General features: G+C 35.8%; 1 protein-coding gene across 2 annotated transcripts in view; it reads left to right on the forward strand.

The window, feature by feature from the left end:
- Positions 1-26,705, forward strand: part of UBR2 (ubiquitin protein ligase E3 component n-recognin 2) — a 59,075-nt gene that overhangs the window by 22,204 nt on the left and 10,166 nt on the right. Inside the window, exons 11-37 of one of the 2 annotated variants that reach the window (XM_087774327.1) lie at positions 29-127; positions 2,651-2,814; positions 2,903-3,002; positions 4,041-4,169; positions 4,944-5,127; positions 6,165-6,226; positions 7,026-7,136; positions 9,044-9,109; positions 10,439-10,561; positions 10,936-10,999; positions 11,308-11,432; positions 12,731-12,783; positions 13,026-13,128; positions 13,709-13,757; positions 14,130-14,284; positions 16,227-16,329; positions 17,070-17,179; positions 17,394-17,474; positions 18,238-18,419; positions 19,115-19,314; positions 20,178-20,271; positions 21,721-21,882; positions 22,237-22,334; positions 22,924-22,996; positions 23,817-23,965; positions 24,062-24,117; positions 24,551-24,647. In XM_087774327.1, coding sequence (XP_087630453.1) covers positions 29-127; positions 2,651-2,814; positions 2,903-3,002; positions 4,041-4,169; positions 4,944-5,127; positions 6,165-6,226; positions 7,026-7,136; positions 9,044-9,109; positions 10,439-10,561; positions 10,936-10,999; positions 11,308-11,432; positions 12,731-12,783; positions 13,026-13,128; positions 13,709-13,757; positions 14,130-14,284; positions 16,227-16,329; positions 17,070-17,179; positions 17,394-17,474; positions 18,238-18,419; positions 19,115-19,314; positions 20,178-20,271; positions 21,721-21,882; positions 22,237-22,334; positions 22,924-22,996; positions 23,817-23,965; positions 24,062-24,117; positions 24,551-24,647 — 2,992 coding nt within the window. Of the gene's footprint in view, positions 1-28; positions 128-201; positions 301-2,650; positions 2,815-2,902; positions 3,003-4,040; positions 4,170-4,943; positions 5,128-6,164; positions 6,227-7,025; positions 7,137-9,043; positions 9,110-10,438; positions 10,562-10,935; positions 11,000-11,307; positions 11,433-12,730; positions 12,784-13,025; positions 13,129-13,708; positions 13,758-14,129; positions 14,285-16,226; positions 16,330-17,069; positions 17,180-17,393; positions 17,475-18,237; positions 18,420-19,114; positions 19,315-20,177; positions 20,272-21,720; positions 21,883-22,236; positions 22,335-22,923; positions 22,997-23,816; positions 23,966-24,061; positions 24,118-24,550; positions 24,648-26,705 lie in introns of both variants that reach the window. The other variant, XM_087774326.1, reaches the window with a different exon arrangement.

Genomic DNA, 26,705 nt, shown 5'->3' on the forward strand with positions numbered 1-26,705 from the left:
TAGAGGTGAATTTCCCCTTGTTGTTTAGAATTACCGGCAGTTGCAGAGAGATTATATGGAGGATGATCACGAGCGGGCAGTATCGGTGGCTGCTCTGTCTGTCCAACTCTTCACTGTACCTACTCTGGTGAGTAGTGCCTGTCTTTCTTTTAAAAACTGATAGTTGGCACTCCTTGCCTTTTTTTGCCTCCTTCTTAATAGAACTATGAGCGATTGCAGAGTGATTTTATGAAAGATGACCACGACAGAGAGTTCTCAATTGCTGACCTCTCGATACAGATATTCACAGTGCCTTCTCTTGTAAGTACTAAAAGACCAAAAAAGGAAATCTTTATTTGTTAAAAGCAACTTGAGGTTCTTGAATCAAGACTGCAGATTTCTTTTAACATTACTGTGGAAATGCATGGCACTGCTGCTGCACAGCAGTCAAACAGTTTACATACATTGCTGTGAGTTTAGAAGGTAAAGTGTTCAGCATTGCAAAGTTTGAGTCTGACTTCCCTGAGTGGGCTGGGTATTTTTGGTTTTTCCTTTTACATTTTTCTTTTACTTTTTTTAGAAAGGTACTTACATGTTTATTTAGACACACACACATAACATTTAAATTCCTCATCATACTGAGCCACAGTTACTGTTTGTAGAAATCTACATTATGGTTTACATATCACAGTTTCAGAGCATACCATTCTGGTGCAGTTTTATAAATGATCCACTTTATGTTAATTTCCCAGTCAACACAAGGGCAAGCAAGAACTGTCTGATGATATTCCCTACTTCCTTTGGTACTTCTAGACTCAGATGATGCCTTCTTTCACATTTCCAGTTAATTTTCATTACAGTGCTTCAGGCACTTACTTCTCCCAGCTCACTAACTCTGCTGGTCTTTCAGCAGCTTTTGCTTGTTTGGGAAATGTCTTTTTTTTTGCTCCAGTCTCCAAATTAGTCTGTCTTTGCTTGCACTATGAACTAGACAAACTTTAGAGCTGTACTGGAAATAAAAGTCTGATTTTCATAGCCAGAATTGTTTAAAAAAAAATGAATGCTTCTGAATCCTTCCAAATTTAATCTACTTAATTGAGCTCTAAAATTCAATAGTAGCATGGCAGTTATGATGCTGAGCAAAGTTGTTTTTCAGTTTCCTAGGGATGGATGTTATTCATGGAAATTCAACAGGACCTCAGGATTTTGTTTCCATGGTTCAGGGCAATATTGTGTTACTTCTTTTAATTTTGATGCTGTTAATAAGAATGTTGCCAGTATTCAGATTTACAGTTAGACTTAACCAACTAGTATTATTCAAATGGTTATGGTATTATTTTTTCCTTTGGCAGATGGGGTGGTGGAATTATGTGTATTAATACTTTTGTTTTTTAGAAGGGATTTCAAACATTTCCTTAGGGGAAAGTAATTGCAGTGTCTCTTTTACACGTTTTATATTTCAAAAGCCTACAAAAAATTAAAACAAAATTTATAAACTGTTTTGTAGCAGTATAGAATAGACATGACATGAAAGTAATTATGATAAGCTCCTACCACGTGAAATAAGAAATTTTTTTTGTATATTTAGAGCCATTTGGATTCATTCTTAACTGAATGAATAAGTTGAAGAATGTAAAACCACCCCACTGCCCTCGAGTAACATTTTCAAACTGATCTTAGTAATTTAAGAGTTTGAGCTCTCAAGTAACTGAGGTTGTTTGGTTTGAGGGAGGATGTGGGTGGTTGTGTTGATGGTGATTTTCTGGGGGAAAATGTTAACCATTAGATATCTTTTCTTTTTCTCCCCTGCAGTAGCATTTTAGAAACTGTATTTTGGAGTATCATTAGCAACTGTAGAACCCAGAAGCTCTAGTCAACAACCACAGTGTGGTTGAGGTAGATCAGAGTAGCCAGTCTTCTTGAATCTACCAGCCGCATAATAAAATCCTCAGGGGATCCGAAAACTGCAAGACTCATCCCATTTACCTTGGAGAACCAACAGAACGGGGGAGTTCTGGAAGAGCTCACAAGTAGGAGATGGCAGTAACTTCTTAGTGCCACCTACTCTGTTGTGGGGTTGGGTTAGGTTAGGTTGGGTGTGGAAGATGATCTTCGTCAGACTTCGCGATGCCTGTTGACTTGTTTCCTACAACACATGGATATATGCAGTAGCCCTTCAGGGGAATCATAAGTCATTTCATGTAATTTCCATGTGGAACTTTCACTCTACAGTTCCTTAGCAGTTCAGAAGACGCCCTGTTCACCACAGTGCTTCACAGTTTGTAAACAGAAGGCAGAAAAGCTGTTACTGCCCTAAAGGGCTCATACTTAAATTATATGAGAGAAGACAACACATACTTAAAGGGAGGTACAAGTAATTATACAATACATAATAACATACGTCTTGTGTCATAATTATATAGGTTAGCAGGAGCCTAACTGTAGTCAAACTTCTGGAGAGAGATCTGGATTGTGATAATTTCTGGTTGGATTACTTTTTATTTCTTCTGTGAATGTCTGGAAGATTGGCTTTCAATATGCTTTTATTTTAATTATTGCTGTAGCTATTTTGGATAAAAATTCATGTATTTTATGAACTTCATGGCGCATTATGAAACTCTTGTTAGCTGTGTCTGTTAATTACAGCAAATTTCAATGTACTTTGGCATAGGCTCGAATGCTAATAACGGAAGAAAATCTCATGACCACTATCATCAAAACTTTTATGGACCACTTAAGACACCGTGACATCCAAGGCAGGTTTCAGTTTGAACGTTACACTGCTCTGCAGGCTTTCAAATTCAGGCGTGTTCAGAGCCTTATTTTGGATCTCAAGTAAGTATATTAATTATGTGCTGATTCGATCAATTGAGGAGGAAAAAAAAATATAAAATTAACACTTTTATCTTTCTAATGTACCCAGGTATGTGTTGATAAGTAAGCCAACGGAGTGGTCAGATGACTTGAGGCACAAGTTCCTAGAGGGTTTTGATGCCTTCTTAGAATTACTCAAATGTATGCAGGTATGTAAATCTGTGAATTACAAAATTTGCACTGTGTTAAAGCAGGAGGTTAGCTATCATGATATAAAAATGGAGGAAATGTAATGTACTCACCTCTGTGCAGTATAACTTTTGGAGTCATCATATTTCCTGAAACATAACATCTCACTTAACTTTTTTTATTTAGTTTGTTGTAGAGGGCAGTAAAAAGGAAGAATGGTTCGAAAAGAAAAATGTCATTTTGGGCATATTTTGTAGCTATACAGGCAGACAAGACACAACTAATCGTGTGAGCAAAATCCGGTCCATCTTAACCAACTTTCCCTCATAGTGAGAGCTCCAGTAACTGCTTAAGTGTCAGCAGAGTTTCTCTTTGTATTGAGGAATATATAGACATACAGACAGACCTCTTAACTGTGTTTTTTTTCCCCAGCCTTTTCGTGTGCTATGTTGAGTGTTTTAAAAGTGGTGCAGCTTTTACAAGGGCAAATTGACTGTATGATCAGTAAGGTATAAGTCAGAATCACTCCTACTTTTCAGTACCTCAGCAGCATACCTTTCTCAGTACTTAGCTTTCATTAGTCTGCTCATGATAGTCTCTTGAGTATATTGTAATCTTCAGATGATGGTGTTTTTTTTTCTTATGCCAAAAGCTGATTAGGTACTATAGTACCCAGTCTTCAGTTAGTACTTAACTGCATTTAATAGTACATCCTTAGAAAGCACATTAAAAACTGAAATGTGTATGTAAGATAATGTATGTATGCAAACATTGTTGTACTGCTCATAATGCTGAAATCTCTGCAGGTGTTAATAATAAATAGAGCTCATATCCAAAACCTTTCTTGTTCCTGTATTCTTCTCTTCCAATTTCTGTTTCATTTTCTCGTTATTATTTTGATGTGTGTAATTCCTTTTCACATGGTCCCAAGCTGCTTTTTTCCTGTTGTAGTAACAATATATTTATAAGGACAGGTAGCCACTCTCTCACACTTTTGCAAATGTTGTCAACGTATTTCAATTACATATTGTTGAAATATGTAATTCTTTTTGTTCTAGGGTATGGATCCAATAACTCGTCAAGTAGGACAACACATAGAAATGGAACCAGAATGGGAAGCAGCATTTACATTGCAGATGAAATTAACACTTGTTATTTCAATGATGCAGGACTGGTGTGCTTTAGATGTAAGTTCCTTCTGAATTGTTTTTCCATGGGAATATGTGAAGGGGGGAAAAAAACCCCAAACAAATGTGTAACAATTGAGCAAGACACATAACTGCACCATTAGCCAAGATTATCTTCTCTGAGCAAGTGCAAATCTTTTCTGTATTTAGACACATCTTTTATGGCTTGAACTGACCAAGTCATAAGAATGTGGTTAAGCCTTTTAAAAAATATTGCAGAGAGTTCTGTCATGCATCTGAAAGTTGTGATCATCACAACACTATCAGGTTATAATTTTCAGAGAAGAGGGAATAGAGGAGTAGGCCCTGGATCCACCAAATGCTCTGCCTGATTATAAATCAGGTTTGTACTCCATAAGTGTTTCAAGTTTTAGGAGTACAGAACTTCAGCATGGTAAAATATGGCTGTGGAACAAGTGATCCTAGAATATTTGAACTTTCAAGCTGGCTTTAATCTGTCACTGTTAGTTAATGTGCAGGTTTTACTAGCCTAGCATAATCATTGCTCAGAGAGTTCTCATAATATAAGTTACCAAAAAAAAACCAAACCCAACTAGTGGGTGTCTTTCTAATCAGACATACCTGTATGAGTTTCGCAATCTGTGTCCCCCTTAATTCAGCTCCTTTTGTTGGATTCCTTATCTTAATTTTGCAGGACTGTTAATAAAGGTAAAAACCCCAAACCCGTCAGACTTTTTTACGTTGGCTGTATTATTTTGCAGAGCTCTTTTTTTTTTTTTTCATAATCTCTGTAAACTGTGATCTTTCTTTTAGGAAAAAGTGTTAATTGAAGCTTACAAGAAATGCCTGACTGTGTTGATGCAGTGTCATAGTGGCTTTACTGATGGAGAACAGCCTATTGTTCTCAGTATGTGTGGACATTCAGTTGAGACCATCAGATACTGTGTTTCTCAGGAAAAAGTTAGCATTCATCTCCCAGTTTCTCGTTTACTTGCAGGTATGAACTAGTTTAAAAATATTTCAGGAAATGAAAAACGTTGTATAAAAGTGATTTGTATTTGTGTGTAAATAAGGAACCACACAACAGTTGTTTAAAACCTGAATAGGATGCATTTTGGCTATTTCCTAGCTCTTTGATAGCCTCTAGGCAAAATGTTCCCAAGCATTGGAGAAGTTGTTATCGTTTCAGGCCTGGGGGAGATTGTCCCATGCCTCTGGATTTGCCAGTGGGGTGTGTTGTAGGCAGTTACTGCTGCTTTTTCCACTTGAGTGATGCAAAAGAAACACAATAGAATATGGACTGTAGTTGACTGTTTTGAAATATGTTTAGCTGTCAGATTGAATAGACTAATCAACATTCTGTTAGAGAACAGATTTATCAAACAGATGTGTCACTGGAAAATTAAGCTATGTCTTTGTATTGTAGTTATCTTGTTCAACAGTTGTGTCAAAAAGGTTGATGAATTTTAGTTTACAGAATCAGAAAGTCTCATGATAAAAATAAATTCATGGGTAATGAAGTGAAAAAGGTAATTCTTAGGTAAAATACTATGCAGCTGAGCGTTAATAACTTTGAGTGTTTGAATCTTGTAGCTTTAAAACAAAGTAATCCAGAAAACTCTTACGTATTTTGTAGGGGCCTCATTATAGTTCCTGAGGTATTTTATAAACCTCTAAGGACTGATAGAAAGGATGAGGTATCTGTTGTTGATAACTTGTCCTGATAGACCAAGGACTCTTGACTGTCACTGAGGAGACATGGCAGAGTCAAAAGAAAGGCAATAGTCTCACTTGTACTGCAAGCTTTATACACATACAATGGGAAAACTTTAATTCTCCTAAAATGTATGCTTTGTAATATGTGTCTTCAGGAAATAGCTGTGTAGCTCCAGGATGATAAATCTGCAGACTTACTTGTAGCTGTGTCCAGAAAATGGTCCAGTAGTAAATTAGATGACCTTTTTTGTCCTATTTGAATTATATAAAATATTGTGTGTAATATTATGTGTGTATTTGTTTCATCTATTTATGTAGGCTTGCATGTTTTGCTGAGTAAAACTGAAGTGGCATATAAGTTTCCAGAGCTGCTGCCCCTGGTATGTAATTAAATGTAGCATATTCATTAAATATAATTAATGCTGAACATGAAATTGGTCATGTAAGTGTAGGATATTATTAAATAAAAAAAAGGACCTTTTTGCTATGAACTCTGTTCAGAGAGACTATCTTTAGTAGATAAAATTACCTCTGAAAAGATTAATACCTAGATATTCATGACTGGAGCATAAGCAATCACTCTCTTAAATAACTTAAGACTCAGGTTTAAGGTTAATATTTTGTTCTTCATGCATTACCTTCTTTTTGTAGTAGAAACTGGTTTTAGGAACTCCTGGCAGGATCTGATTCCTTCTGCTTGGCCTAGGTTCCAATTTTCTTCCCCAGCTGTTTCTTGCTTCCTGCACAGTCTTATTGATATGCTGTTTCTTTAAGGGAAATTTAAAAAGAACAAGATAAGTTAAAAGAGGAGAAAGCATAACTGGGAGAAGAAATCTCAGTGTCTTTTGGAAGAGGTACTTAACCTTTGAATGAAAGGAAGCAAATTACAATGTTATTAAATTGATAGTGTTGATGTTTTAAAACACAACCCCCCCGTCTTTAAGAATAAACTAAAGCCCTTGTGGACTACTTCTGGAGCAAAGACAGAATGTAAGGTTGGTAACGATTGGATAGATTGTGAATAGGGTCATCAGACTTCTGTAATGTGTGTGTTGGATTTGCTTCTCTTTTGTATTCCCAAAATATTTTAATGATCACAGATATCATCCTCCTTCATTGCAGTCCCATTTTCTTTTATTTTCTCTGTATACATAAAAATATTGCATTTTCTTAATGCAGAGTGAACTAAGCCCGCCTATGTTAATAGAACATCCTCTACGATGCCTAGTCCTATGTGCCCAAGTGCATGCAGGGATGTGGAGAAGAAATGGGTTCTCTCTTGTTAATCAGGTAAGTACATAGTAGCTGTAGAATCACTGTTTTCTGATAACTCCCCCAAGATAATTTCAGACCACAAAACCTCCTCTTTCTGTATTGATTTCAAATTTCGCTTACGTAAATCTTATGGAAGGCAATTCAAGGTAGGCATTTATATCAGCACTCACGTAATTTGAATATTTGTGTTTTTAAACTGGTCTTTGATTTCTTAGTCAGAAGTTGCTTTTTTGTTTCAGGACTGCTGCAATGCTCAGTGAACTTAGTGCTCTGTGCGTAAAGAAGTTTTAGTATAATGCAGTTAATGACTCTTAGCCTTTTTACTGTGTACAGTCCAACAGCAGTATGAAGTGCAGGATTAGATCTGTGCATCTTTGGTAATGCATTCATCACCTTCACGTAAAAGTGTCTCAAATATAAAAATATGCACCATTAAGATACTATTACTGTTTATGAAGTACTGTTACTATTTATGTTTACGAAGTAATTGAAATCCGAAGACCACACAGAAGCATTAGAACTGAGTGTTTCTTGGGTTTTATCTTGCATAGTTCTTTGATACTTCTGACGACTAGCTCCATCCATCTCTAAACTTATGTTCTTTCTGTTGTACAAATTAGGTTTTAGGTGTTTCAAGCATAACAACTATAAAACAGGTACTGTAGTGTCAGTGCCACCCATCAGGGTGATCATCTAAAGTGATTTTCTCAGCAAGACGTAGATTACAACAGAAATACGATTTAGTTCTGTGAGGTGTTAACCTGATTTATTTGCAAGAAACTTCTTTCCCTCCTGCAAGCCCCCACCTTCACTAGATAATTGCAGTGCATGTGTACTAGGAGGCTGAATTAAGCTGCTCAAACGTATTATATTCTGACACTTCTTGCCTCTTAACCTAAAGGATCTTTATAAGGTGATGTCCTTTATTGTTATTATTAAAGCTAAAGGAGCTTTAGTTATGTACAGTTATAGCAGTGCCCATATTACTGTAGATACACATCAGATCTGAAATATCAGCATAGCTTCTGATGGAGAAATAAGTCTCTGTGTTAATTTCCCCTGGTTGTCAGCATCTTGAAGTTAAAGAGCCTGGTTTAGTTTAGGAAATATGGCTCCCACAGTCTGGAAGTCCTTTCTCTTCCGTTTGGCTATGGAGAGCTCATGTTCAGCCAGATCGTTTTGGATATTTTCCCAGAAGATAGGAATGGGCATCTATGGGGATTATTAGTATGGGGAAGAGAGGGAAGGCATGCCTAGCTCCCTTCCATGTAATTCTGGTGAGAAATGGTATGTCTCTAGAGGAAAGTTTAGCATGCTGAAGATTGTTCCCAATCCTATGTAGAAACTTGATAACCCTCCTTATTTTCCCTTAATTGTGGTAGAATCAACCTTTCCCACATGTCAGTGCCATGCAGTGATTGTGGTGTTGCTGCTGCTGGGTGCAGTACTGTTGAGTTCACTCCCAGGATGGTTTGGGTTAAGTATGGTTCTGTCACAATATTAACATTTTGCTGAAACTGGCAATTCCTGAAAGATTATATCTCAAATAATTCAAAGCAATTCATGCAGCAAAGAGAGAACATTTCTCCAACTGCAAAGGCTCTCTCTCCTGTGAATTTCAAACAGTTAATGGCTAAACAAGTAGATATATTAAAATGTAGCCCAAAGAGGTCCAAAATACTTTTCCTTCTAAGTATATGCAATTTAGACATTAGATCAATACACCCCAGCCAGCAACTATGCTTGTTTTGTGGTTTATAAAAATGCTTTTTGCATACAAATGTATTTGTATATTTTTTCAAATCACGGATTCATTTTTTCTTTACTAATACTGTATAACAAAGTTTACTTTTCCAAAATGAAAATAAGTTAGACTAAATATGGTGATTGTTAATTATTGTGGTTTGATTTTTTTGTTTCAGATTTATTACTATCATAATGTGAAGTGCAGGAGGGAGATGTTTGACAAGGACATAGTAATGCTCCAGGTAACCACATGTATCAGTTTGCATTTTTATCAAGCATTTTCAGGATATGTGTGCTTTTGTTCTTAGCTCCATCAGAACCTTTAAATGGCAAGGAAATAATTAATTTTTTTGTGGAAGGACTTATATATTTTTTTTTTATTGTATCTCTGTCTCTATGGGATAATTTGTAAAGGAAATACTGTTGTGATCCTCGTTTTTTAAATATACTGTGGAAAGTGCAGAAGTTTCTGTGTAACACATACGTAATGCTACATCTTCAAGAAAGTAATATTTTAACTAATGGATTGTGCCGTACTGGCAGTTGTGCGAGTCTGCAGGTCTTCAGTAATGTACTCAATATGTGTGTTGCCTCTTCTCCCTCCCTTCAAAGCTGGCATCTAAAATGCTGGCTAGAAAGTGGAACTAGTTTGTGATTTTCTTTTTTCCTTCAGAAGAGATTTTACAAATCTGGCAGTCTACTTAGCTTTGACATAGATAGGTCTGATGCATTACTTCTACACTGAGAGTGATGAAAGCTAAAATTTGCAGCTCTGCATGCGTAGGTCACCTAGACAGCAAAATCTTTTCTTGAAAATTCCCTCAAATCTTACCTAGAGTTAGCAATACCGAATATGATGCGTATGTCCTGAGTTCTGTTTTCAGACATATTTCCTTGAGGCTTGATCTGCCTCTTATTTTTAGTGATCATCTACAGCTGCCCATTCGGATAGATATCCTTCAGTTTTGTTGGAAATTATTCTGTCTTAAAGATGGTCCCATTAGCAATAGTAAGCCAACAACAAATATTTATAATTGGCTGACTTAGATACATTGTTTAATAAACAGAAGAAACTTCGTCTGGTAGTTTTCAGAGATGGAAGTAAATGTTTGTGGCTACATTGAAACATTAGTACTGTTCTTTCCCAGAAGGTTTGGGAAATCTTGCTAAAGTCTTCAGTTTTGAGGACTGGAATTTGTTTTTAAAATCTTTATGTGCTGTATACTAAGTGATTATACAGGATTATAAAGACAAAACCAACCAACCAAAAGTCTTTTAATTGAATTTTATTTAGAGTATTTGAGATAGAAGAAATAACCCAGAATATTTTACACTTAAAAGGGCATCAGAAATTATTGATAAAACATAGGATCCTGCTTTTCAAACGTGCTGTCACTTGTGTTATTGGAGTCCTAAGAGAGTAAACTTAAGTAATTAAATCTTCATGCCCAGGATAGAAAGAGGAATGGATTTCATAAAGAGTGTACTGTGAACATTGTATATAAATACGCACACATGCTGTAATAACACCCAATTTATTTTCTGTTTATAATAATTTTTTTCTTTAATAGACAGGTGTGTCTATGATGGATCCAAATCACTTCTTGATGATAATGCTGAGTCGCTTTGAACTTTACCAGATATTTAGTACTCCAGACTATGGCAAAAGATTTAGCACAGAGAATACTAACAAGGTATTTTATGTACTACTGCAATAGAAAATCTGCAATTTTGTTTTCAAAAGTGTATCAGATGCTGTTGTACCAACACTGTGCAATTTGTTGATAAAAAAGCAAAACCTATTCTATTTTAATTTAGTTTGACCAGTTTGAAATATGCATAAATATTTTTACCTGTCAAACTGGTAAATGTCAGAAACTGATGCATAATTTTTGCATTAAGACGTTTAAGGCAGTTGTGATTGCATTTCAGCATAGCTTAATTTGGGAGTGCTAAGGGTGAAAACAGGCAATGTTTTGAAGCATCAAAAAATATTTTCAGCATGTGGAATAATTTTTTTACCCTTAATTGAAAAATGTAAATTCTTTTTTTGTTTGTTTTAATTCAGGATGTTGTTCAACAAAATAACACTCTTATAGAAGAGATGCTATACCTCATTATAATGATTGTTGGTAAGTTCAAAATACATTTGCTTAATTTTAAAATTTAGTCTCTTTAATGGTCTGGAATGAGCATTTTTCATTATCATCTCAAGTTCAGTTCTATTTTGAACTTCCTGTAGATCTGACTTCTTTCCTAGGAGAAGCCTAGGAGAAAGGCCTTGAAACTAGCTTAAATTAACGTAATGAATTTTTGAACATTGGTGGGTGAACACAAGATTTCACAGAAGAGACTTATTTTCCAGTCGTTTGCTTTAAGTTGCAAAAGAAGACAGACGTTTAGAATCCTAAAAAAAAAAAGTTATATTTCATTTTTACAGGTGAAAGATTCACTCCTGGAATAGGACAGGTAAATGCAACAGATGAAATCAAACGAGAGATCATCCATCAGTTGAGCATCAGGCCAATGGCTCACAGTGAATTGGTAAAGGCATTACCTGAAGATGTAAGTAACTTGGGAGAAAAAAGAAAGGCAACTTCAACTTTATAAGGCTGATTGCTGAAAATTTTTGTTATGCAAGTTTATGCCACTCAATATGGAATGGGAGCAGCATGATTGTGCTAAGAGTAAGGTTAGCATGAGTACAGATTAATAGTTGTCATGGAGAAGGTAGGAAAGAGCTATAGAAGAAGAAACAACATAGGAAAGAGGCAGGAGCCTGAGAGCTTCTTCAGCTTTTTTCTCTTTTTAATACTGTTTCTTATCAGGCCATCTGGCCAGCGGTCTCTGCAGTCTGCTTGTAAACCCTGAATAGACATATCGAAGTGGGTTGTCGGAGCTATCCAGAAATATGAGCTGTTATATTTTAAAGCCTAACAATAATTGAAAAGACATGGAATCAGACACAGTATAATGACTTGTGTAACATAAATGCTTCATTTGCACGGACAGAAGCATTTATCTGAATTCTGGTATGAGTGGTTTTGTAGGATAGCAAATCTTAAGGGTTTTTTTAGAATATTTTTGAAGTAATCTTTTAAACACGATTTCTGAAGGCAGTCAAAATTCAGAAGTTAATCTTTTACTATATTGGTAGTATTTTTAATGATAAACTCTGAAATATTTTTCATTGTTCTAAGTATTTTAAACTTAAACAATTTAAAAATCAAATTTTAGGGTAGCATTATAATTTTTTACAAAATATTTTAGGGTTGGGTGAAAGAGCAAACTAGGATTTAAGCTAGAGTTCTAAATTGTAATGTCAGTCTTAAACACATTTTCCTTGGCCTTTCAACTGCTGTGAATATGTATTGCAGGAAGGGGATGGGAATGTTAAAAGGTAATTTGTGTATGAAGTAGTGTTACATATTTGAGTTGATTTCTCCTGCTTCATTTTGTGGTTGTTTTACCTTTTTTCAGTGACTTGTCTTTTTAGCTTTGCTATATTTGTTTCATTTTAAAGGCCTAGAAACCAGAAATACTGACTGTATATTCCTAAGATAGGCTGAGTAAGCTAACTTAGAGTTTTCTTCTGTTACTGTTACATCCAAGTTGATTATGATAAGGAAAAACAGTAAAAATTAAGCACTTAAAATGGCATGATTTTTTAAAAATACTTCTTGCAGAGATGGTATTCCTGAATGTATTTTCATGTTATGTGCTTCAGCGTTCTCTTGAGAGCCAGTAAAATTACTTTGTACTACATTTTTTTTTTGCATGCTTATCTAGTATTGTATGATATTTGAATGTGTTTAATGCAAGCACTACAGTAACACACTGTCTTGCCTTTTCACTCAACGTAGGAGAACAGAGAGACGGGAATGGAAAGTGTGATTGAAGAAGTAGCCTGCTTCAAGTATGTTTCCCTTTATTTTAACATGTCAGCTTTACAAATGGAATATCTAAATTGGTGAAAATGAGAGAATAGAAGAAAGGGGGCTGGGTCATTGTGTTTTCCTACAGCTTTATTTTGTTACTTATTTGATTTCTAGAATGCCTATTGAGCAGTGTTTTTTAGCTGTTCTACTTAACCATTTATGCTCAGATGTTAATAACCCATGAACATAAGTTTTTTATTTATTTATTTATTTTTTGTAGGAAACCTGGATTAACAGGCAGAGGGCTCTATGAACTAAAACCAGAATGTGCCAAGAACTTCAATCTGTATTTCTATCACTTTTCAAGGGCAGAGCAATCAAAGGTAACTAGTAACTTAACTTTCTGGGTTTTATTTTGTGTCTTTTTTGGTTTATTTTTTTCCAAAGCTTTATTCTGTGAAGAAGTATTATCAGCTGGTTAAAAGTTAACTTTTAAAAGTTAACTTATTTGAGAATGTTGACAAAATTTGCCTAAGATTTTGCAGTGATTTCTGTGCCATGGGATCCTGTGCCATATACGGAGCTGCGGAAATCAGTGGGGCTTCAGAAGCTTGTCTGTGGGTTCTGTTAGGTCTTATTTTACTGAAAGTATTTGAACAGTCTGTATTTTCACTTACCTTTATGGAAATTACCATTTTAGCTCAGACTTGTCTTACAGTTTTATGCTAGAAAAAGAATCCAGGGGCTGGCTCAAGTTGAAAGATTCATTTTGAAGATGCAGGCACTACTTTACAAGTAGAATGTAAGACAAACTGAAAAGACATGGAAGCTTTCTTGTTTTATTTAAGGCTGGGAAAAAGGGGGGAAAAAACCAGAAACAATGTAATAAAGTATGAATGCTTTTTTTTGAGTTTTATATTTGTACAGGTTTTGAGTAATGTTGGCATCTTTCTTCTATTTCAGGCAGAGGAAGCACAAAGAAAGCTGAAAAGACAGAACAGAGAAGATACAGGTATTTCTCTTTGAGAGAAGATGGGAGAAGAGGGAAGAGCCTATCAAACTGTATTGCCCTGACACTTAGACTAACATCCTGCTCTTGGGCTAGCCAGAAATTGTGAAAATGTAGCAGTTTCCCATATGTCTCCCTGGTTATAGACAGGAATCTGATCCATCATGGAACCAGCCTTCTGAAAGGCTTATTCCTTTGGCTTTTGTTACATGCAAGCCATGTTGAATGTTACAACCTGTTCCCTGTAATACTGTTTATCAAGCAACTGTATACTGTCCTGGCTTACTGTTAAGCTGTTTGAAATTCAGGCATTTTATATGGGTATTGCAAATTTTAGGGATGCTGACATGTCAAACACACAAATTTCCCTTTCAGCACTTCCACCACCAGCTCTTCCTCCTTTCTGCCCACTTTTTGCAAGTCTGGTTAATATTCTGCAGTCTGATGTCATGCTGTGCATTATGGGAACTATACTGCAGTGGGCAGTAGAACACAATGGCTATGCCTGGTCGGAGTCCATGCTGCAAAGGGTATGTTAAAATTATGCTTATGCTAAAGGAAGGAATATGTATTTTAGCATTTTAACATGGGTTTATAGATTTGGGTTGTTTACTTCGTATCTAATATATCCAGAATACTCTGAATGAGAAACAAATGGTGTTTTCCGGTATACAAGACTAGGGAAACCGCTCTGCCTCTGATGCAATTTATTTTTAAAAGTGAATGGAAGGCAGAGGTAAATTTCTAATGGGATGCACATGAGAGGGAAGAATTCTGCTTGAATCAGTTGAAATCGCTAGTGTGTATTGTGGTAGAGAACCAGTTTATCTGAGTTGTTGCATATTAGGTAAAGCACATTTACTTTTTCTTGATGTTCCTTTGCTTATTTTCAGTTCAGGTTAAATAACTTCAGAAAAAGTCATAAAAGTACAGAAAAGAATTTTCTGACTTGAAAACATATCAGCTTTGGGAAACTCAACCGAGCTGTTTGTTCCTCACTATTTATAATGATCTTTAGAAACCTGGAGGGTTACTGTAGATTTTGTTGTCCATGATGGTCATTTTGTGGGGTGTGCAGAGACAAGTGCTGAACTGCCATCAAAGGGCTATTCGTATTGGTCAGGGCTGTTGGTTTAGTGTCCAAACTTTTAAAAAATATTGGTGAATTTTTAGATAACATTTTGAAATATAAACCCCAGCTCTGAAACAGAGTATTGATTTTTTTTTTTTTTGACATTCAGTCTTACTGAGGGTGTATTACCTTTTATAGCTAAGTTTAAATTGACATAAGCAATTCTGTATAACACAAAAAAAGTTGAAAATGGAACAATATATCAGTATTATAAATCACAACAAAAGTTGAAGAATGTAGCTACGTTTAGGTAATGTGAGAATGCTAGACTTTGGAATAACTATGTAGAATAAGATTTTATTTTTATTTTTTTGAAACGGAACTAAAGTACGCTCAGCTGTATGAGTACCTCTGTGGTGCTCTCCAAAATGTGAGATTCATTAGGGACCTATCACTTGCTCAGAAACAGTGCTTTGTGTTCACTGGTGCCATGCAGTTGGACTGCATCTTTCCCAAGTTAACCATTCTCGTCTTGGAAACACCATGTAAAGGTTGATATGAGGCATCTGGAAGAGGTGGCCTGTACCTCATAAGACCTGGTTAGATAGATGTGATAGGCTGAGGAAAAATTGACTTATTAAAACAAATTTTAAAATGTTTAAGACTTAAGTGAGGGTTTACCACTTTTTCTATAGATACTTTAGTTATCTTAGACTGTTGCATTCCAGTTCTGCTACAGATTTTTCCGGTGATTGTCCTTTCCTTACACGGGTTTCAGTGTTGATTCCAGGCATTCAGTAATGCTTTTTATCTAGAGCATCCTGGCAATTTGTATGAGGTGGCAAAAGTGATGGATTCAGCATGACAGAATTCACCACCAAGACTGAAATATTTCAGGCTTAAAATTCCATTCACTATATTAGTGCCAAATAAGGTTATTTCAATTTTTAAATTCAAGGAGATTGCAGCTTTTTACTGACCTAAAAGTTAACGTTATTTTAAAATGTGTTTCTAGAGTGTTAAAATAAATTTAGTTTAATAATCTTAACTTTGTCAGTTAAATTTTGTACGTAAAAAGGATTTAAAGTGTGCGTCATGCTTCTGTCCAAAGATTTGTGATAATAACATGCAATTGCTAGGGAGAAAGCTAAGAAGTGCTGACCTCTTGCTCACAGGACAGCAAACAGAAAGATACAATTGGTATAATGTGTTTTTTATCTGGCAAAGTTTCAAGAATTTGTAAATGAACATTGTTACTCCTGTGTAATGTAGCTTTGGAATTACATATATAGAAATAACTTAAAATATATTCTTATTATATAATTTTATTGTATGACTTCCTTGTCTCTTAATGAACTACCCAAACTATATAAAGAGGTTATATGAATTACTTTACCTAGGTTTTGCATTTGCTTGGAATGGCACTACAAGAAGAAAAACAACATCTGGAGAATCTCAGTGAGGAGAATGTTGTAACGTTTACCTTCACTCAGAAAATATCAAGTATGCCTTTCTTTTCAAATGTATAGCAAACTTTAAATAACTGAAAATGCCAGTAGCTCATATTTTATTCTTCTGAAACAGTATTTAGCAGAAGAGTGTATTTGTTTATCCATCAAAATTTTACTACGTTGCCTATATGTATGTGCTTTACGTATGTGTAGATTCTATGATAGTAGCAATATTAAAGGCTTTTTCTAGAGCAGAAATCCAGAAGTAGAATAATTCCCAGTAAATCTGGTTCTTAATATCTTTATGTAGCATCTCAACATGCTGTATAAGATAAGATGCTACAATTGCAAAAACTGCAGTTGATGTCTTAAATGGTCTTTTAATCTTGACTCTCCTTTGCATCTTCTGACTAGTGCCTCTAGTTTTGCTAAGACATGAAAGTTGCTAAGACTCTTCTATTTAGATTATTGGAAGTTCTACATGGCAGCTCCCAAGATGAAAACAACCAGTGAGGACATGAAGTGCGTTTATCTTGTAAAAAAATATAGTCAGTGAGCAAGACTTTTAAGACTATTTCCTCTAACTTTTCAGGATTTAGAGGGTATTTGTGAAAATGTTTGCGGAGGGGGGAATCAAAGTTACATGTTGTGCCTATTTGTTGAAGGAATTCTTCAGCTGCTGAACATATGAGTGTTGTTTTTTTTGTTTTGTGTTGTTTTTAATGTTAGTGAATGATTAGTTTGTCAGGTAACAGTATAATCAATTGTCGTCGTATTTTTTTTTTTTCTCAGGACCAGGAGAGGCACCCAATAATTCCCCTAGTATACTAGCTATGCTAGAAACGCTGCAAAATGCACCTCATCTGGAAGTGCACAAGGACATGATCAGATGGATATTGAAGGTAAATCTATTTTATGTAACTGCTGAAAATCACAGAAAGAAGATTTTTGAAACTTTCCTAATTATATTGTGATGATTTCCCTATTTCCCATGTTGATTTGTTGTACCTACTTTTTTCTTCTTCTGGAATCCAACATTATGCATTAGCTGGCCAGCATTATAGTATACACAGTTATATTCACGTCACAAACAAATTGTTGTGTTTTTTCTTACAGACTTTTAATACTATTAAGAAACTAAGAGAAAGCTCTTCTACAAGTCCTGTGGCCGAGACAGAGGGAAATATTATGGAGGAGGTAAAAGCAAGCTATAACAGTTAGCTGATCTGGAACAGGTCTGGGCTGTGACTAGCAAAAGGCTATATTTCTAATTGCAGCTCTAAATCAAAGAAGGGAAACATCAGTCATTTCTGAAGTTCTGTCTCACAGCTTATAGATCAAACCCATTTGTTTGAAAGACCGATTGGGAGAGTCCCTGGACTATTTTTCTTTGCTTTATATATTGTAGTCCCCAAATCTTTTGCAAATTTATTCCCTAGAACTGTTTGTAGTACTGATCACAGCATTTAATGATTCTGCTCTTCCCATAATTTCAGACTCCTTGGAAAGTTGTTAAAAGAAATGGTATCTGTGTATTTTTACTGTGCAGGTCATTCCAGATAAGCTCTGCTGATTGGTGTAGCTCGACATGACATTCGAGGTACTACACAAAGACCTTGGAGCACTGTGGTGCATTTAGGAATACAGCTAGTTTGGAGGAAGAGCAGCACTAGAGATGAGACCTGTCACTCACTTACCTTTTTATCTTATGAGTGCTCAAAGGGAAGAGAAATACAAAATACAGTTAAAGGTTGAGGGGGAGAGGTACCCTTCTGGATCTGCACTGAACATGAACTGACAAAAAAGGGCACAAAATAACTTTTTGGTAGACTTTTCTTTTGTCTTTTTATGAGATTTTCATTGTTTGGAGGTTAGTACACGTTACACATAGCAGTAGCTAAAATACATTGTCCGATGTAACAAGATTTTAAAAATGACTGAGCGAACAATACAATTCCAGAGTTCACGTGATAAAGACAAAGCTGAAAGGAAGCGAAAAGCTGAGATTGCCAGACTGCGCAGGGAAAAGATCATGGCCCAGATGTCTGAGATGCAACGGCATTTCATTAATGAAAACAAAGAACTATTTCAGCAAACTTTGGAGGAGCTAGATACTTCGACTTCCGGAGTACATGCAAATAGGTAAAGGAATATAATTTAATTTTTTTCCCTTTAACTTTTACATCAGATTGCACTGTTGGTACTGCTTAAAGAAGTGCTTTTTTTTAGTCTTGATGGAAAACTATTCATAAGTTTTTTTGAGACCAAAAAAGCAGCAGTAATTGGAATGCTTTCCTCCCCCTTTCTGTCAAGATGATAGGATAAATATTGATTCCTCTCTCGTCCCATCCTCTTAGTGCTCAACATAGACAAATAATTTTTTTGTATAAAATCATCCAGTAAATTGTTAATAATATGGAAGAGACTATGCTATTAACCGTAGTAAATTGGAAAAAGCTAATTATGTGTCTGTTGAGGATCTGGAAGAAAATCTGCTTGTAGCTGGAAATACAAATTGAAGCATGCGAATGATTTTGTGGGGGAGAGCATTTTCAGAATTTATGTCAGGCACTTAAGGGATGGTGATGATGGAGAGTCGCAGATATGGTTTCTCTGTTAAACTGGAGTGGGTAATACTAATGGGACAGCATGAATTTTTCCTGTGAAACGTGTTCTATTTCTGCGGACATAGGAATTGTTGTATAAATGCCAAAACTATTTTTTGTCGGAGAGCTTTTATCATCAAGCTAGAAAGCTCATTAATCACACTTAAATCATGATCTGATTTGTAATGTTTTTCAAATAATTTGCTCACTGGTGTTCTTTGAATATTCTAGCCCTGTAATTTCAGACGCAAAACTCACAGCCTTGGGACCAGAGCAAACTAGAGTAGCTGAACACAGACAGGTTGTTATGTGTATATTGTGTCAGGAGGAGCAAGAAGTTAAAGTGGACAGCAGGGCTATGGTCTTGGCAGCATTTATTCAGCGATCAACTGTGTTGTCTAAAAATAGAAACAAAATTATTCCAGACCCTGGTAAGTAAATTTCATAGTTGTCTTTAATATTAATGAATGTTGGAGTCACTGTAACAACTGCATGCTTTCTTTTGAGACAGTAGCATCACTTTTTTTTGTTAACTGTGAAAGACTTCATTGTAGTCAGCGGCAAAACTCCCATATTTTTCGTGAGGTAGAAATGTGTGCTCTAAATAATGTAAAATCTCTGCAAAGCATTATCTAAATGTTCTGCCAGCCATTGATGACAAATTATTTGTAAATATTAAAAACTCTTTAAAATCAGAAGTGTTTGTTCTTAACCTATGCCCGCAACATTATAGAGAGAGGAGGTGTTGATGTAGTGCTGTAAAAGCACAAGATACTCATTTCCTTCCTCTAAGTTATATGACCTGAAATGCCTCTTAGCGATAATAAAACATGCTTGGATTTAGGTAACTTTGTGAAACAGATCACAATGATCAGTGGCATTGCTACAAAGGTTTCTCTGGATTCTGTGTAGGTAAACACATAGAAAATTTCTGCACTGAATCATTTTGCACTCTCACTCTGAAGATTAATGTTCTTAGACTCATTGTTTAATGGTACTGAACCACCAAAGCTGCAGGCAGATCTTCGGGACTTTTACCGGGGCCCAGCACCTCTGAAAGCTTGGTTTGAAGTCTACGTACAGTATATACACTCAAAACAAAATTACATGATACTTGTAAATGATCTAAACAGTTTAAGCTGTTGTGGATTAGCAATATGTTTTATGCTTCATCAAATGAGTTATACTTTTGTGATAGAGTTTAATAACACCGCAAATGTGGTAACATTTATCTGCAGTTAAGTCTTTTGATAAATGTTTATTTAAAAGTTGTTTTGTTTTATTTTAAATACAGAAAAGTATGACCCATTATTCATGCACCCAGATCTGTCATGTGGAACACACACGGGTAGCTGTGGACATATTATGCACGCTCATTGTTGGCAAAGGTAAAAAGCTATATTTAAGTTTTTAGTCCAAATAACATGTCATGCCATCAGTTTGCCTAATGGCAATAATTTTAATGGCAAAAATACTACCATGTAGTAAACTTAAAAAGGAATGTCATGAAGCGATTAAAACAGCTTTCTGTTGGGGGAACAAAAGGTAGAAATCATTATAGTAACTACTGGAAGCATGTTCAAAATAATTTTCATTTACTCTCTGTCGTCTTGGTAAAGAAGAATCCAAAGCCACACATGGCAGCTTTCATTTCCCTTTGGTTGTTTATCCCTATGCATAATCCTCTGTGGTGCACATATATCTGAACACTGAAGCTCAGATTTTTTTTTTTTTTTTTTTTTACAGTTCAGTAATAGACATATTCCTGCTGCTTCTTGTGCTCTCTACTGAAGTCTTAAATGACGGTGCATTCCTTGCACTCTTAATTCTTCCATCACGTAAACTTGAAGTAGAAACATCTGCGACCTACTTTGAGTTCATCTTCAACATAAACTCAATTTTATCCCTTGTTCTTAGTTTTTTTTGTAAAACATTTTTCAGTTATTTTTATTCTTTGATTTTTGGAGGGGGATAAATGTGCTTAGTGCTATGTGGTGCCAATGGTGTGACGCATGCAAACAATTCAAGCCTCTGACTTTGATTAGGCCGTTGCTTTGGTCCTTGGCATGGCTCCTGAAGTGCCTGGTTCCAGATTCTGCCTTGTGTGTGAAGGCTGTTAGAAGCTCCCAGAGATTCTGTGGCCATAGTCACACAATGATCCTCGTGCAGGTTTCATTTGTGGTCTTTGATATCACTGCTCACTGAAGATGTGTTCTTCATCTTCTTGTGTAGCTCATGTACAGTCCTGTGTGGTTGCCATTAACTCCTGGAAATGTCCTTAGATGCCTGTATTCAGACCATTTTTGGGTCATCGGGCACTCTCTAAAACATCCCAGACGTTTCTGGTGTAGCAGTTATGTTTAGCAACACAGTGAATTCAGTTCCTTATCATATAGGATTCAGAGATCAGCCACCAGTTTTTCCAGTGGCTGCTCTATTGTGGCCTGTAATGGAATATGCACATGGATAATGCTCATGGCACCTCCCTTAAAATTTTATGTAAAACTGAAGAATTTTTTTTTTAATCCTTCAATATTCTCTCTACCTTTCCCCCTCAGCTTTTTTTTCCTAGATGGAAATTGCTAAAGTTCAGACTTAAATGTGATTTTGACAGCTCCATGAACTTCAGCATTTTGGGGTATTTTGGCTGAAGAAAAATGGGGATAGCCTGCAGTTAGTAATACTTCATCAGTCAGAGGGTAGAACTTTTTCCTTCAGATAATACTCTTACATATATCTGGGAAAAGGCAAAACAGTGTATTCATGAGAATTCATTAATTTATATGTTAAAGTAATGTTTTAATAATTTGTCATTAATATCTCGCCCTTTTCTAAAGGTATTTTGATGCTGTCCAAGCGAAAGAGCAACGAAGACAACAAAGATTACGAGTACACACAAGTTACGATGTAGAAAATGGTGAATTCCTTTGCCCGCTTTGTGAATGTTTAAGCAACACCGTTATTCCTCTGCTTCCTCCATCAAGAGTTTTGTTTAACAGGTCTGTTTGCTTTATAAATGTCCTTGATAAATGTAAAAACAAAATCCCAAATAAGCCACACCCTGAAAACCCCTTTCAAAATGTTTATTATCCTCTGTTTTGATAATCTCAAATGGATTGCTTGCCTATTTTGGTTTATGGACCTTCCTTGGTTATCATATAGTATAGAATTTAGAGCATGAAACGACAGTGAAGGACCTGCAGGAAAAGAACTGAAGATAGAGAAATATGTGGGCAACAGAGAAGGAGCCTGTTGAGAAACAGAACAACATGGAATGCCTATGAAATACTAATTCTGTATATAGTTTGTTCTTAACTGATGTGTGTATTCTGTTTATGTATATTTTTGGACAGGTTAGACTTTTCAGACCAACCAAACCTAGCTCAGTGGGTCAAAACAATATCTCAGCAGATAAAAGCACTGTATTTACTTCGAGACGAAGATTCTGCAAGTAAGTCTGAAGAAACGTGTATATTTGTATGTGAAAATCAGAATCATTTAGGTTGGAAAAGACCCTTAAGATCATCAAGTCCAACCATTAACCTAGCACTGCCAAGTCCACCACTAAACCCTGTCCCTAAGTGCCACGTCTTACCCATCTTTTAAATACCTCCAGAGATGGGAACTCAACCACTTCCCTGGGCAGCCTGTTCCAATGCCTGACCACCCTTTTGGTGAAGAAGTTTTTCCTCATATCCAACCTAAACTTCCCCTGGCGCAGCTTGAGGCCATTTCCTCTCGTCCTATCACTTCTTACTAGGGAGAAGAGACCAACCCCCACCTCGCTACAACCCCCGTTCAGGTAGTTGTAGAAAGCAATAAGGTCTCCCCTCAGCCTCCTCTTCTCCAGACTAAACCACCCAGTTCAGGAAAAAGACGAAGTATTATGGTTCTGCCACAGTGGCATTGAGAGATGGTGGCAAAAGTGGCAAGAGAAGCTTGGAATTTCAGTTTCTGGTGATGTGCTCCTGCACCTTTTTATAATGCAAAAATTATGTATATGTGAATTACTGGTGTTTTATTATTTCTTGTTTGTACAGGCAATTCTGGTAATTCAGAAAAAATGCATCAGCTGCAATTGCCTGAAGGATTTAGACCAGATTTCAAGCCGAAGTATGTATTTACATCTTAATAAATCATTAAAACTTCATCATGACATGGTAACATGAAAATAGAATGTGACTTCTGTGCTATAAGGTCTCACTAATTAAGGCAAAAATATGAGTTTTGCCTTCATTAGAAAAGTTGATCCTATTATTATGATGGTATTGAAGTCCAACCCACAAGTAGTAAATAATGCAGTAGAATTTCAGAGGCGGATGTGATGCGTGGATGTGCAGAGAAGACGCTGCTGTTGTATAAATTTGAATGTCAGGATTAAGCTGTCTTTCCCTATTACTTGTAACTGGATGAAGGACTCATCATTATAGCTCAGCACTACAAGTAAAACATCAAGAAAGACTATGAAATGGAGAGTATGTTAATATGTAATTTCAGCTCCTATGGTATGTTTGTATTTGAGTCTACCCCCTCTTCACCTGGGGAGAAAGTAATGAAATTCATTACATGGTACAGACATTTATCTGCCAGCTGCACACAAAAATGCAAGACACCTATCCCAGCTGATGACAGATTTTGCCATCAGTCATATGCAGTTCTTTTAATTTAGTCTTAACTATATTATCTTTGAAGACTGGATATTCTTAATGCTAAAAAATGAGATTGGCTCCAATCAAATAATCAAAAAATAATTGGGAATGTATCTTTCACAGAAAAGACGTTACAGAACACCAGATCCAAAGACAGACACTGGAGTTCTCACTTAAATTTTAAAAATCCAGGTGTTTAGCTATGTGGTGAATGCTCATCATTAAAAGTACTATACTGCTGGTGGAGAAAAAATGAATTAGTAATACTGTTTTCTTTGTTTCAGGAATCCTTATTCTGACAGCATAAAAGAAATGTTGACAACTTTTGGTACGGCAACATACAAAGTAGGCTTGAAGGTTCATCCAAATGAAGAAGATCCGCGTGTACCTATAATGTGCTGGGGAAGCTGTGCTTACACGATACAGGCTATAGGTACTAATTTATTCATTTTCCTCCTTTATATGTGAATTTCAGAATTTAGTTAAATTCAGAGCATTGAAATATTTTGGGGTTTTGTTTTTTTTCCAGAACGAATTTTAGCTGATGAAGATAAACCATTATTTGGTCATTTGCCTTGTCGACAGGTAAGGATCAAGTAGCAATTCCTCTCTGAATCAGTGGAAAAAGAGGGAATTGTGCTTCTTTAATGCAAAATACCTAAATTTTAAGTTATGGTTATTTGGTAGTTTTATTTGTTGGATCCTACTGTTTAGTCAATCAGTATCTGATTATTAATCTATGTAAAACTCAACTCTAGCAAAACTATTATGTTTTTTTTCTATAAATGCATAGCTTAGTAAGGCTAGGGTTTCTCATGGTAACAGTCAAAATAAGAATACTGAAGGGAACTTGTATATTTGCATAAACATAAATATCTTTGTCATGTGCTTAGACACTGCAACTGCTCCCATAAACTGCAGCTGAGGGGCCTGAAAAGAATGCTGTAAGTTAAAAGACCTTTTCATGTTGAGGAACTTCGTTAACTGTGGCGGTGTCTCTTCTTCTTTGTTTTTAAAGGATGACTGCCTTACATCATTAACAAGATTTGCAGCAGCTCACTGGACAGTTTCATCTCTTTCGGCAGTACAGGGTCACTTTTGTACTCTCTTAGCATGTAAGTTTACCACCTTATTCTGTTTTTTACAAAGATACAGATATAGAAGGGTGCTTACAGAATGATTGTTAGTCTTGACTACAAGATTGTTTTGTATAGTGGTTTTAAGTAATAGACCAAGAGCTGATATTTTCACATGTGTAGCTATACATATTTCATCATACCGTGGGGAAAAAAGACATTTCTTTTGGTCTGCGGTTCCAAGATACATTTCAAGAGAAGCATGCTGTGAAGGAGTTCTGTTGATTCTTCCCAGCATTTATATTGCTGCTTTTAGAAAGGTAGCTAGAGCATAGGAGAAGGAAGCATGGGCCTTCACAAAAGAAAAGTGATACGCTGGAACTTTAAAGAGGAGGAAATAAAGATAAATGTAGTATTGAAAGGAAATAGGATATTTGCAGAGGTCTGTAATGCATCTGCCAACTTCTGTGCATTTGAGAAGTAGGATCTGTGATAAGACAGGACTTATTATGTAATGTCATATATTAGTTGAGAACTTTAATGAGAACAGCCAGAATGTTCCAAGGTTGAAGCATTTGCAGATACAGGTGAAAAGACTGAAGTTCAGCCTAATGCAATAATTACATGAGAGGACTATTCTGAAAGGGTATTATAAAATGGGGTCATTTTAATGTTTACAGTCAGTAGAGCAGGGATACTTTTAAAATGTATTCATATACTGAAATTACTAGTAGAATTGATACCACCTACTTCAGCAAACAGTTGGCAGCTTTATGGGGAAGAATTTAATTGACATCAGTTTGTAGCAGTAATGACTGAGCCATTTTCTATGTGAAGCAGAAGAGAAAATGTTGCTAGATGTTTTGGCTGGAACTTTGTAGTATATGATGATCTGCATGGTTTGGGTTTTCTTGAAATTGAACCTGTGTTTCTTCAAAGCTCGTCTTCCCTCCAGCTGACAGAAGCAACTGTATTGCTTTTATTTTTATGAAGGAAAAGTGTTGGTTATTTTATTTTTCAAGGCTAGGACTAAGGAAATTATTAGCCTTTGATCTGTCAGTATTCTATGAACTATTTATATATAAAGATAACATCGAATAAAAGTTTGGTTTTGGAAGTCCCTCGCTCTGGTCACATTTTTGATGGAAGCATTTTTAAGACTCTTGGGTTGAGTTGTGTGGCTATATGCTTACAAAAGTAAAAGCATTTGAAATCTGAGTGGTGGTGAAATGTTTGCTAATAGAAATAGCTTCAAAATGTCACAGATCTTCAGCTGTTAATTTTCTGGCCAGCAAGGCAGCAGTCTTCAACTGAAGTATTTTTAAGTTGTTATGATGAGCTATTTTTCACTTTAGTAGTGTTTTTAAACTTGGCAGCTTAATGCTTATGGCTACATTGTAAAACTATTCTCATAGCTGCAGTTTAAACTCTTTTATTGTAAGTTAGATTTTACTGCTTGATGTAAAGAAGTTTGCAACTGTTCCTTGATTGTTGTTTTAAATACATTGTAACGTTTTCAAGACACTTTATTTGTTTGGTTTTAGATGGAGTTTACTCTATTACTTGGGATTTATTAAGTGTGTGAATTTCTGTTGTCAGCAGGAGTGCTTTGGTTACTACTTTTGTGGTTACTGTGAATGTGGATACTACAGAGGTGGAGAGACCAATACCTAGCTCTTTCTTAATCAGAGATAAAATAATGAATTTAAGACACTCTTTAGCAATGCATTTTGAGGCCGTAAGGCAAATGAGTTGGATGAGGCAAATTTAGGGAACCTTGTAAAGTTAAGTGGATTGTGAAAGTTTCCTTTCAACAGCTGTCCAACAGACAACAATCAGTGTTTCTGTTTAGTCACTGGTGTTTGAGCTTATTTCTCCCACTGGAAACCTAACAAATAGAAGGTCACTGCGGCAGTAGTGAATGGCCAGCAGGTACTTTGTTACAGTTACTTTGGGTGTGTTTCATTTCAATACAGTATAGTCAAGTAGGCAAGTGTCTTTTCCAATAATGTTAAACAACTCTTGAATTCACACTTTTCCACCCAAAACATGTACATTTGTATTTTAAGTACTTTTAAGTATATAAACCAAGGAGAT

Source organism: Nipponia nippon, unplaced genomic scaffold, assembly GCF_047370975.1.
Source record: "Nipponia nippon isolate SJK-2023a ecotype South Korea unplaced genomic scaffold, ASM4737097v1 scaffold_4, whole genome shotgun sequence".
NCBI lineage: Eukaryota > Metazoa > Chordata > Aves > Pelecaniformes > Threskiornithidae > Nipponia > Nipponia nippon.